Raw genomic sequence first — 12,301 nt, 5'->3', positions numbered from 1 at the left:
TTAGCTTCCTAGTGCTGTGCTTTAACCCGCTGCGCCACAAGGGAGGGCCTGTAAAAACACTTTTAAAAAGCAGAATAGTGAAATAGCATATTTACTCCAGGTATATATGGGAGATAAATTTGTATCTGCTAAATTTAGGACTTCATCAGGGATAAAACAATTTCAAATATATAAAAATTGGTGGGGGAGGGAGGAACTTTGTACAACAATATGTAATAAAAAGGTAAAAAAACAGAATGAAGACAACGTCTGGGCCCAGCATTGCTGATAACAGGATAATGTCCAAAAATATAAAGAAAGCTTGCAGCTGTAGAAGGTCAGCTTTCAGATTCAGCTTCATAAAAGGTAAGGAAAATGAACAGGACATTTACACTTGAGGAAATCAAGGCAGTAAAATGACTGCATGGAAAAGTACAACCTCTAGCAATTAGGAAGGTGCAAATAAAAATAACTTAAAGGCATCACAATGTGCTTATTAAACTATCAACAACTAATAGGAATGATAAATAGAAATTACAAAACCCTGTCTTGGCAAGACTAAGAGAAAACAATGTGTTTCTGGGAGTAGTCTGAAGTGGGTCAGTTTTCCTATAGAATGGTCTAGAAATATGAAAATACGTGACAAGAGTCACAAAACTGTTCAGATACTCAAGGAAATAACTTAAAATGACAAAAAAAAATTATTTAAAGAAGTTCACAGTGATGTAATTTATAATCCTGGAAAAGGTTTGTCAATTAATACAGCATCATGATGGAAGACGATATAGCCTTTAACAGTGACAGGTATACAAATCTTGGGTCTTGCACAGAAATGGGTATTTGCAATATTAATCAAAAGAGAGTAAATCCTAAATCATATGTTGAATCTAATAGTAGCCATACAAAAAGAAAATTAAGAAAGGCATCTGGCAAAATGTAAATAGCAGCAGTTGAATGCATATGGTGTTATTTGGAAACATGTCAAGTTGCTGGAATTTATAATAAAAAAGAAAATCTGAAGAAGAATCAGCCCACACTGGTTTGATTTAGGCTTGGAAACTTAAAGATCAAAGGCTTGGATAAATCCCATATCAATGACCGTGTTACTTACCAGGTGTGCCTATTAGCTAGACATTGGTTTGCTAGAATTATCTAACAACAAGCACACCTTTTTGTCAATAGGAACTATGACATTTCTGAGGGGGTACATCTCTAGATCTATATGAATTTCCAAATTTGTCATGACCACCACAAATGTTTACTGGGGTGAGTAAACACCCCAGTAAACATTTTATTAACTGGCTCAGAATTTTCTTCTTAAGAACTGCGTTTCTCTTCACTTCATCATCAGCACTAGTTGGTGCTGTTATTCATAAAGAAGCACATTTTTTCTCTGACATGGTTACTGCAGCTGTATACTACAACAACAGAGGCCCATCAAGCCACAGGGGCACCAAGCAGTTGACTAAGGATACCTACTCAGCCAGGTAGCTTGTTCTACAAACTGGTAGTGTAATGTCTTGCAAGTGAAATTCACACCCTTTGCAAAATGGCCAGTTACTACATTTTATAGATCTTCAGGGTCCCTCGCAAAGGGTTAAAATCTCAAATGTCAAATACATACACACCAAAGTACTACTTTATAGTAATCATCATTCAGAATTGGACACCCAGCATACCTTTCTGACTGTCCTGGGGAGAATCATGTTCTTTATGACTTTTCTATGAAATCTACTCTATTGTACTCTGGGTCTTTGAAACCCAACACATGAATATGTGCTGCACATGTAAGACAAAACTTTCTCTCTCCTCTTGAACCGTCCCTTACTTCAGCAAGATGGGACATCAAATTTCCTTAAACAGTGTCAGGATTCCCAGAATATCTTGGAGCTCCAGTATGCCCATTACTTAATTTTATAATCCTCTCATCCCCTTAATACAAGCGGTATGTGTTTAGTTAAATACAATGCATTTTGTTTTGAGAGTTTTTCCTTAATGGCTTTTTACCTATTAAGGTACACTGGTCAGTTGGGAGCCTAGTAGATAATCACTGATTAGTGATCTCAAAGGGTGATCCAGACTCAGCAGTACAATTATCATTTAGAAAATTGTTAAAAATAAAAATTCTCTACCCCACCCCACAACTAGTACATCAGAAATTCTGGGGGTGGAGTCTAACAACCTGTGTTTTAATAATTCCTCCAGGTGATTCTGATGCAGATTTGTTTTGGAATCACTGCAGTATAGCTAGTAATCTGGGCCAGCCTGATCCTCAATACTTCTTGTGGGTATCAAACCCACCTGATGCCACAGCAGTGTGTTATATATCCCCAAAACTTGTATTGTTGAATCTCTGGAGAAGCGCATGAGAACAGTGGAGAGGCATCCTATTATACAGAAAAAAACCTGGGCATTGGAGTCAGATGGACCATAGCTGGAACTTTCTCTTGACCACTCACTCACTCTCTTTGTGTTCAGCTTTTTAGCCTTATGGAGCCTTCTTTCTAATATGAGGAATAGGATATCCATGCCGGGATATTATCTCATGGGTTAAGTGAGATCAAGTCTGTCAATTGTTCAGCCCTGTGCTGGACACATGACAGACTCTCAGTAAACAAGAGTGGTCATTACCACCCCTTTACCCCCTGTCTGTGGCATAATGTAAGGTTCACAGGAGTAATGGAAAGACCTTCCTGGAAATTCCAAGTTGAGGTCATTGAGAGAGGGAGCAAAGCTTCACCCAGGACAGCCCCCAGTATGCAAGGGCTTCTTGTATCTCTTTGAAAGATACTTTGCACCTGCCTCCTGAGGGGCCTAGAAGGCTCTGGGCAAGGCCTGCCACTTGCATGTGTTGTTGCTAGGCTAGTATTCCTTCCTTGAAGTTCTATAGACTGAGAAGCAGAAACGGGTGGCAACAACAGGCTCTCAGTGCCCTTCTCCCTCCCTGTGTGGCCTCCTTATGTCTCACTTTCTGAATCTTGCAAATACTTCCTTCAGCAATAACCTGGGAGTGGCTATTTCTTTTGGAGCGGTCTTATCTTTTGGCTGCTGAGGAAAGGGAAAGGGGAGAGGGGATGGACCTGTGCACTCTTGCTGCTGAGATCCTGGAATGCCAAGCTATTGTAGTGAGTTTAAAAATAAAATTTCCAAACAAGAAGACTTCAAAAGGGCTGAGGAGGAGGCAGGAGGAGATTTTTCAGTCTCTGCAAATACTGGTTTTCATTTTGAATTACTATTAGGGAAAAAAAAAGAAAAAGAAAAAAGAAAAGATTATAATAAGAGGGGAAAACCTATTCATCAAAAGAAAAGGCAACCTGTGCCAAGAGGAAAAGAACAGCTCAAGCCTTGGCAGGCAGTGTGTTTTTTATTTTTGAGATATGGTCTCCTTGCTGGTGTCAACAAAGCCCCTTCACAAACCTATCTGCCAGGCTTCCTCCCTGTTCCTCAGCAAGAAGCTCAAGTCTTTCCCGACACCTGAGGGTCAATATAGCACAAGCACCTCTTGGCCCCCTACCCCCCAGGAGTTATTGCTTCAGTGGGACTGTCCCTTGAAGTCAGATAAGGCAAGTTCCAGTTGGATTCTTACTAGCAGCGGAAATTACCCTTTGTGGTCTGCAGGATGCTTAGCTGACAACTAGCAATAATGGTGTCTATTATATTTAATACTTCAGTGAGTTGACTGGAAGATTACTAGATGTGTGTACATAAAAGTGCCTAAAAAAGTGACTATTACACAGTAAGAAGTTAGAAAGCTTAGCTTTATTCCCTTCATGAGATCCCTTGTCCTCTACTCCAGAGAAGAAAGAGTCCTTACTTGGTCTCAAAGTGAGTTGTAAATTTCTGTGCATAGAGAAACCCTTTGAAAGGGTTCTGGAGGCCTGTAGAGGCCAATATCCTTGGCTAGAGCCTGGCATACTTCAGTGAAGTCTCGCAGGCACCATTTTGCTCCAGCTAGTAGTGTCAGGCAGGCAGGGACTATATCAGTGTTGCCTCCCACTTTTGGTCTGGTCACCAGGCTCAGGGAAATAATTTGTTGCAGACTTGGAATGACCCAAGTTATTGGCCCAGCACTAAGAGTAGGGTTTCCCTTTCTGGACCCCCGCCTACTTCTCCCCTGATGGAAGGGACCTCTCAGGGCTCAAACTGGTCCTATACAGGCTGTGTAGGTGAGAGGAATGTGCTTTCGGCAAGAGTATTGATGCAGAGAACAGCAGTTTCCAGGGTGCCTTGCTAGGCTCAGTGCCCCACTTATGGCCATAGTGCCTGAAACTGGCCAAAACTAGCTGAGAACTGGTGAACTCTATGTCCACAGAGGAGCATGTTCTTCTCTTCCAACTGTTTCTGGAGTTTTATAACTACAGGTCACCTCTGTAAGGTTGACAGACATGATTAGTGTTTAAATAAGACAACTCAGACAATCTAATCCTTTTGATCTTCATGTTGCTTTTTCTTAAGATTTATTTATTTGTGCATACAGAGCTGGGGTACAGGCCAGAGGTGCAGGGGCGGCGAGAGGATTCACCAGAGACAGAGTGGGGAGCAGAACAGCCAGACTGTCGAAGTACACTGCTGAGGGGAGCAGTGGGCAGGTCAGGAGAGGTCTGCTGAGCCATGTGGTCACCTCCCGGGAAGGCGGGGATCAAACTCATGCTGAAGTGGCTTTAGCTTCTTAGTGCTATGCTGTGCTTTAACCCGCTGCACCACCAGGGAGGGTCCTGTTTTTAAGCCTACACTTGCTTCTGATAGCCTCTCCTGCTTTTTTTTTTTGTCATTTTTTCAACTAATTAATTATTTTTTTACAATGTTTACTTTCTTTTCTCAGGTGTAGGTATTACAGAATTTCTCCCAATTCACCTGTGCACCATCACTATAGTCCCTTGTGTTCTTCCCACCCTCACCCTGGTCTCTTTCCGCCCCCCTCCCATGCATAAGGTTTCTGATTTGCACTGTCTTTTTATTGTTGTTTGGTTGTGCCTCTCCTTTTTAGTAGATGAGAATGAGTGAATGAGCCCAGGGCCAAAATCCTTGACTACCTAGGCCCTCCTGGCTAGGCCGGCTTGTGCTACTGAGTCTGAAGATTCCTGGCTTCTTGGCTGTTGAGCAGGGTTGAGCAGTAAGCAGGGAGCAGGCAGTCTGATGAGGATCGGGGCCTAAACATAAAGCAGCAAGGGCACATACCTTGCACACCCGTCCGCACTGTCCTCGGGGAAAGAATTGCACTGCAACAATAAATACAGTTCTGTAACCTATTGATCACCTCACCATTTATCCAGTGTCATTGCAAGGGTCTATTTTATAGATGATCCTCACAACAACTTTGTAAAATAGTTATTTTACTGAAACTGAAATACTTTTCTCAAGGCCATGCAACTTCTGAGTTACAGAGACAGATTTTTAAATTTCGCTAGAATTCAGAGCCGGCTCTCGCACACTGTTCATTCTGGTTCTGCTCTAGAGTGTTTCCAGTGCAGTGCCTAAGAAAAAGGGGAGTGGTAAAGCTGTTGACTATCATGGAGGAGGCCCTTCTTCCCATAAATGCAGAACCTTGGGCCAACTAGGCTCTTTAGTGACTTTGCTATTCCCACCTGAATTTCATAGACTGTAGATTACCGATGAAGTGAGAGGGGAAGAGAGGGCATAGACAGCAGGGAGGGAAGTGTGTGGTGAGGGGTCAAGGACAGGATGTAAAGATGTGGAAACCAACCAAAACACCACCCAAATCATAACACTGCCCTCCTTTTCACTCCAGACCTTTACTTCCATAGTATGCCCCCTGAACCACTTTTATTAGAATCCTTTGGCCAAATTGTTAAAATGCAGATTCCTGAGCCCCACTACAGAGGCACGAAAATCTGAATTTCTGGTGGCGGAACCTAGAAACTTGTATTTTAAGCAACCTCTCATAAAAATTCTAACTAGGTCCCTCCCTGGTGGCTCAGCGGATTAAAACACAGCACTGAAAACTGGCCGCAGCTACCTCAAGCTTCCTCAAGCCACCTCAGTGCGAGTTCAATTTCTTTTCCCAGAGGTGACCCATAAGGCATGGCAGGCCTCTCCCGTCTTGCCTGCTGCTTCCTTCAGCAGTGTACTTCATCACTCTGCCTGCTCCCCACTCTGTCTCTGATGAATTTTCTCACCATCCCTGTACTTCTGGTCTGTACCCCAGTTCTGTATGCATAAATAAATAAATCGTTAAAAAAAAAGAAATTCTAATTAGAAGCCACTTTTATTAGGGACAGCTGTCCCAGACCAGTGGTTTCCAAACTTTTGGATCACGCAGCCATCTCAGAAATTCTTGAGTATCACCTTCAGTGTAGTTTATTAATAAACAAACTACTAGTAATTTATTAGTAAATTTCTTCTACTCATATTCTAATATTTGTTTTCATTTTTAAGGGACAATTTCTTTAATTTGATAATTATTTCAGTAATCACTAAATTTATATTTTCATGTGCATATATACCTATATATAAATACATGTACATATACTTCTATCATCTATTGAGAAAGAGATGTATATTTATGTCTATATGCATATATATTTGTTATATATATTCTAGAGCGTCACATAAACAACTGTTAAACACAGCTATCTCAGGAAGAAGGGTAGATTCCATAATTAGGTATCCAGAATTTTCTCTGTTTAAGTAATCATTCACTGGGGTGATTTTAGGCCACTCCCTCCAGGTATCATCATCATAGAGCACCTTTGTCTCATCCCTCTCCTACCCACTGATCCCCACCTCTTCCTTCTTCATGCTTATCAAGGTTTAGTTTTTAAGCTTGGGTTTATTTGACCCATAGTTTAGTCTATATTGCACATATTAGTTAATGGTTGTCTTCATATGCCAGAAATGGTTAAGAGTTTGCACTAGGATCTTAGAGGACTATAGTCTCTATTTTTCCTTTACCTATGTTAAAGCCCTTGTGTTGTGGTGACTGTTACATGGGATTCTTTCATTCTCCTTCTAGTCTCTAGATCCCATATTAGGAAGTATAAAAAGTATTGGTGCTGTCTGTTCCTTAAAGGTCGGTAGAATTAATATAAGACCATGTGAATGTGCTAGTATTTTTGTCAAATGTATCAGTATTTTTTTCTAGAGAAACTATTGGGTTTAGATTTCTTATTCTTCTGTAATCAGTTTTGGGGGGTTTTCCCTTAGAAGCCATTCTAAATCTTCCAATTTGTTTCCATGGAACAAAATATTCTCTTACTTTATTCATTTTCTAAGTAACTATAGTTATTTCTTCCTTTCTAATCTTTCTAATCTTGTGTATTTGGGATCTTTTAAGTAGGTTAGCAAGAAGTTTATCTGCTTTATCATTTTCTACTTTCTTTTGAAGAGCAAGCTTTTGATTTTAATTGTTAGTTCTTTCATTTGTTTTATAGTGTATTAATTTCTTTGCTTAGATCTATTTCTGTGGCTCTCTTTTTCTTAACTTCTTTTTGAATACTTAGTTGATTTATTTTAATTTATTCTTATGCACTAATGTGTCTAATACTTTTGGCCACTGCTTTAATCATCCATATCCTCTAGCTTCTAGTATTTTCATTGTTATTATTTTCTAGGTATTTTGCAATTTCATATTTGATCTCTTCTTTGAGTAGAGTGGATTTTTTTTCCCTTTTATTTTCTATCTGCTAGCAGTCTTTTTGTTGTTGTTGCTATTACTTTTCATGTTGTTTTATTGTCATTGGGTACTATATTTTTTACAACTTCTACTTTTTGACTTAATATAAGTCAATTTAAGCAATATTAGTACACCCTTGAAAAGAAAGTATAGTCTCTTTCTAGTGTATTTTTATCTCTCTTTTTAAGATTTATTTATTTATGCATACAGAACTGGGGTACAGGCCAGAGAGAGGTGCAGGGTCGGCGAGAGGATTCACCAGAGACAGAGTGAGGAGCATAACAGGCAGACTGTCGAAGTACACTGCTGAGGGGAGCAGCGGGCGGGTCAGGAGAGGTCTGCCTCGCCATGTGGGATCACCTCTGGGGCAGCGGGGATCGAACTCATGCGGAAGTGGCTTTAGCTTCTTAGTGCTGTGCTTTAACCCGCTGCGCCATAAGGGAGGGCCCCCTTTTAGTGTATTTTTAAAAATAGATTTTATATTAATTAAGTTTAGTGTTGGTCATACTTGCATCAACTGAACAGTTTCCCATTTTGTTTCTGCTTTTTTCTACCTTTGCTTTTCTGATAGATTCTACTTTATGAATTTTGGTGCTGTGTTATTTAGTACATAAATATTCAGGGTAGTTAGATCTTCATCCTATGTTCTAATCTAGTATTGTAGTACTCTTTGTCTTGTTTATTAATGTTTATCTTTATGTCAAATTTTTATGTTATGGGTTTCATGACCTTGTTTTTTCATTTGGGAAATTAATTAATTTATAAAACAAATATTTACTGAAAACCTACTATGTGGCAAGCATTAGGTTCCAAATGGATGATCCTTGTTCTGTAGAGCTTATGTTTTAGTTAAAGAATTAGTTAAAGAATGGAGCACAAATTCAACAACATAGGTATGTGATAAAGTTTCAGGTAGGAGTGTATGCTCTGAGAAAGAGCACAATAGAAAAGGAATATAAAGGATAAGTCATCTCTGTTTCAGATAAGGTGGTAAAGAAATGCTCCTTGTCTGGCACAGCATTGGTTATCTGAGGGGGAAATGTCAGGAGAAAGAGTTGACACACAAGATATTGTTACAATCTTAAGGACTATATTGGTGGGCTAAGGCCCAAAGAAGAGAATAGGAATTTGTATACATAAATTTCTGATCCATGTGTGTGATAACCTAGCCAGAATGGAGACTGGAGATGAAGGAAATAAAGGGGATTTTGGTTTCCATTCTGCCTGAGCGTGGCTACCTGTGTGTGTGTGTGTGTGTGTACACATATACATACATAATTATACATACATATGTGTTTGTATATGTATGCATGTGTATAAGTAGTCTTTTAAAGAAATATCCTCAGCCTTCAACATGGTATTTAAATGAGTATTCTTTCTGCTGATTTAATTGAACTGCTGGAATTTCCTGTCACTAGGCAGTACTTAGCATGATGCTGATTGCTCACAAGTTACAGCAGGAAACCAGATATTCTGGTTTATGGCTTAACTCTTTTTACTCTGATACCAAAGACAGGTCCTTTGAGTTGGTCGCTCTTTAGTATACAGAAGTTTGACTTTTTAATACATATTTATAGACATATCCAAATAAATCTGGACTCCTTTTCCTTGAATATTTTCAACCAAGAGAGTTTTATCTCCTTTCACTGCTGAAAATTTTCTAATTTTCTGTATTTTATATATAAATACATATATATGTATTTTACGTATAAATACATATAATTTGTACACACCCACACATACATGCACATACCCTTAACTGTTGAAATCAGAATTTATTTTGGTATGTAATATATGGTATATCTGCAAATAACTACTCTGCTGTTATTTTTAAAAGTTTTATTAAATAATCTCCTTGTTGTGGAAGGCAAACTATATAGATAGTTTTATCTGTTTCTGGACTGTCTGTTCTGTCCCATTATTAGTAACACACAGTTTTAATTATTATTGCTTGCTGATATAATTAATCCCTTAATCAGAGTCTCCCATTTCTTCTGTAGCTAATACTCTTTAATATTACACCCTGCCTTATTTTGCAAGGCAAAATATAGGTTAAAATTCCTGTGGAGAATGAAATTCATGTTCAGACTAGAATTTCATTAGAAGGTAATACTAATATGGCAGATATTTGTGAATTGCCTGATTGATGTTTTTTGGTGCAAGTAAAATAACATGGATAGAAAGCATACATTTCAAATTGCTGATACAGCCTGCATCTATAGGGGTAGCAAGGAAATGAAATGGGGAGTAAAACAAAGGCCGTTGCTTAATTTTTAAAAAAGATTCATGAGACATTTATGGTTAAGTATTAAAATGTGCTAATTCTGGATGATAGGTAGGGTCATGAATATTTATTACAGAAATCTCTGTGTGTTTTCAAATATTTGAAATTTTTCATAATTAAAAACCAAGCAAACAAAAAGAACAGATGAAACAGGATAACCAGGCTTTTAAGCCCCAGAACATAGCACATTTAATTTCGGTGCACAGTTAATCAGGGTGCTATGTGTGCAGACACTGGAGCTCGAGTGCCTAGGTTTAAATCCTACTCTGCAATTTACTAGCTTTATGACCCTGAGCAAGTTTTTTAGCCTGCCCATGCCTCATTTTTCCCAGCTGTAAAACAAGGACAGTTATAACAGCTAGTGCGACCTAGGATTTAAAAAATGAAAACATAGAAAGCACGTAAAATAATACGTGGCATTTAGTACATGCTTAGTAACTGGTAGCTATAATATACATCAGTATCACTATTATCATTATTACGTGTATTTACTACATGTATTGTTTTGTGGAAGTTGGGAATTTTACATAAATGATGCCCAAAGTACAGGCATTCAAAAACTGTAGCTATGTTGTTTTACATAATCCTCTTTTACCATTTTTTGCAGGGAAATGCCTCATTCTACAGCTAACTTTTCGTGGACAACCCCCTTCCATCCTAACCTGGAGAACCCGACATTAGACTTGTCAAGCTACCGAGCAGTTTCTTCTCTTGACCTCCTGGGAGACTGCAAGCGCTCCTTGAAACAAACGGAGGAAACGTCAGTGTATGAGGAAGGGGGCTCCCTGCCCTCCGTGCCCCGCCCCCTGCGCAGCCGGGCCTTCTCTGAGAGCCACATCAGCCTGGAGCCCCAGAGCTCCCAGGCCTGGGGGCAGCATCGGAGGGAGCTCACTACCAAAGTCGAGGAGACCCAGCTGGATCCTCTGGGAGCAAGGAAGAAGGCCTTTCCTCCTCCTCGGCCGCCTCCTCCCAACTTGGAGAAGTACAGGCTTTTCCGGGCAGCCCAGCAGCAGCAACAGCAGCAGCAGCAGCAGCAGCAGCAACAGGAGGAAGAAGAGGAGGAGGAGGAGGAGGAGGAGGAAGAAGAGGCAGAAGAGGAGGTTGGGGAGGAGGAGTTGCCACCCCAGTATTTCAGTTCAGAAACCACTGGCTCCTGCACCCTCAATCCCGAGGAGGCCCTGGAGCAGACACAGCCCCTAGGTTTTGGACACCCAGAGCCGGCAAGGTGGGGCTCACAAAGTCTCCTGGCAGAGCAAGAGTCCTTTGCTCTCCATTCCAGTGATTTTCTGCCTCTGAGAAGGGAATGTGTAGGATCTCCACCTGAGAAGGCTCAGCCTCCTGGGTACTATGGCGTTGGCAGGCTTTGGAGGACATCAGAGCAAGAGGCCACCAATTCCCCCACGTAAGTGCTGATGAAAGCCACTATGTCCTTGAAGAAGCAAGCAGCATGAGTTCAAATTCCACCTCCACCATTTTCCAGCTGTGTGACATTAGCCTGGTCAATTCAACTTCCCAGCCTCAGTTTCCCCACCTGGACAGTGGGCACAGTGCTACTTATTTCACATGGTTGTTGGGGATATGAAGATAATCTTTGTGAAGAATGCAGCTTCCAGCCCCCAACCCCAATCCCGTCCTGGCCTAGGACATATTGGGTGCTCAATAAGTGGTATTTGTTGTTTTTATTCACAAATACCATAGCAAAATACTGTATTTGTGATTGCTCTGCTTGTCTTTAAGGCATGCATTTGTCTGTAGTCCCCCGGCTAGGGACATGAAACCAGTGTTGTCCATGTTGTCCTGCAGCCTAGCTCTGACTCTTTTCTGCTTTATTTTGTGCTTTCTCTGAAAAGTAAGAGACCAGCTCATAACCTGACCTGCTTCTGCTCCATTCTCTTACCAAACTTCTAAACTCTTCACCCCTGGGCAACCCAGCAGCTGCAGCAGCATCCAAAGAGATTCTGGGCCTCAGTGCTTGATACCCTGCTCATTCCTTACAACGTTTAAAGACTTTCTCCATCGCCCCACCCTGGCAGTAGGTGATCACGGACAGTATGAGCAGAGAGGCCAAAGCAAGAGTCGTCTGGCCACGGACTTCCCCTCCCCTGTCTGTGCCAGTACTCATTTGCATGCCTGCCATGCGGGGCTGTCCTCATTATTTCAGAGCCAAAAAGTTCAGCCTTTCAGCTCCGTGGGTCCTCAACACAGAGCTCAGCACACTTTCTGCTGTGGGTTGGGGTAGAAGCAAATGTCTGTCCCCTAGGTGCTTTCTCTAAATCCATTTAGAGAAGAAATTTCCATGATATTTATTGCTATTAGAAGTGCCTTCTGGCCCTCCCTGGTGGCCCAACAGGTTAGGACGCAGCACTGAAAACTAGCCATCACCACTTCAGTGCAAGTTTGAGCTC

General features: G+C 40.8%; 1 protein-coding gene across 1 annotated transcript in view; it reads left to right on the top strand.

The window, feature by feature from the left end:
* The window catches only part of SHROOM4 (shroom family member 4), a 208,961-nt gene that overhangs the window by 183,503 nt on the left and 13,157 nt on the right, over positions 1–12,301 (top strand). Inside the window, exon 6 of the mRNA XM_004690046.2 lies at positions 10,504–11,298. Within this exon, the coding sequence (XP_004690103.1) occupies positions 10,504–11,298 (795 nt within the window). The remainder of the gene's footprint in view (positions 1–10,503; positions 11,299–12,301) is intronic.

The sequence above is a fragment of the Condylura cristata genome, unplaced genomic scaffold, assembly GCF_000260355.1.
Source record: "Condylura cristata isolate star-nosed mole 26May11 unplaced genomic scaffold, ConCri1.0 scaffold00027, whole genome shotgun sequence".
Classification (NCBI taxonomy): domain Eukaryota; kingdom Metazoa; phylum Chordata; class Mammalia; order Eulipotyphla; family Talpidae; genus Condylura; species Condylura cristata.
This window is presented reverse-complemented; position numbering and strand designations above follow the sequence as displayed.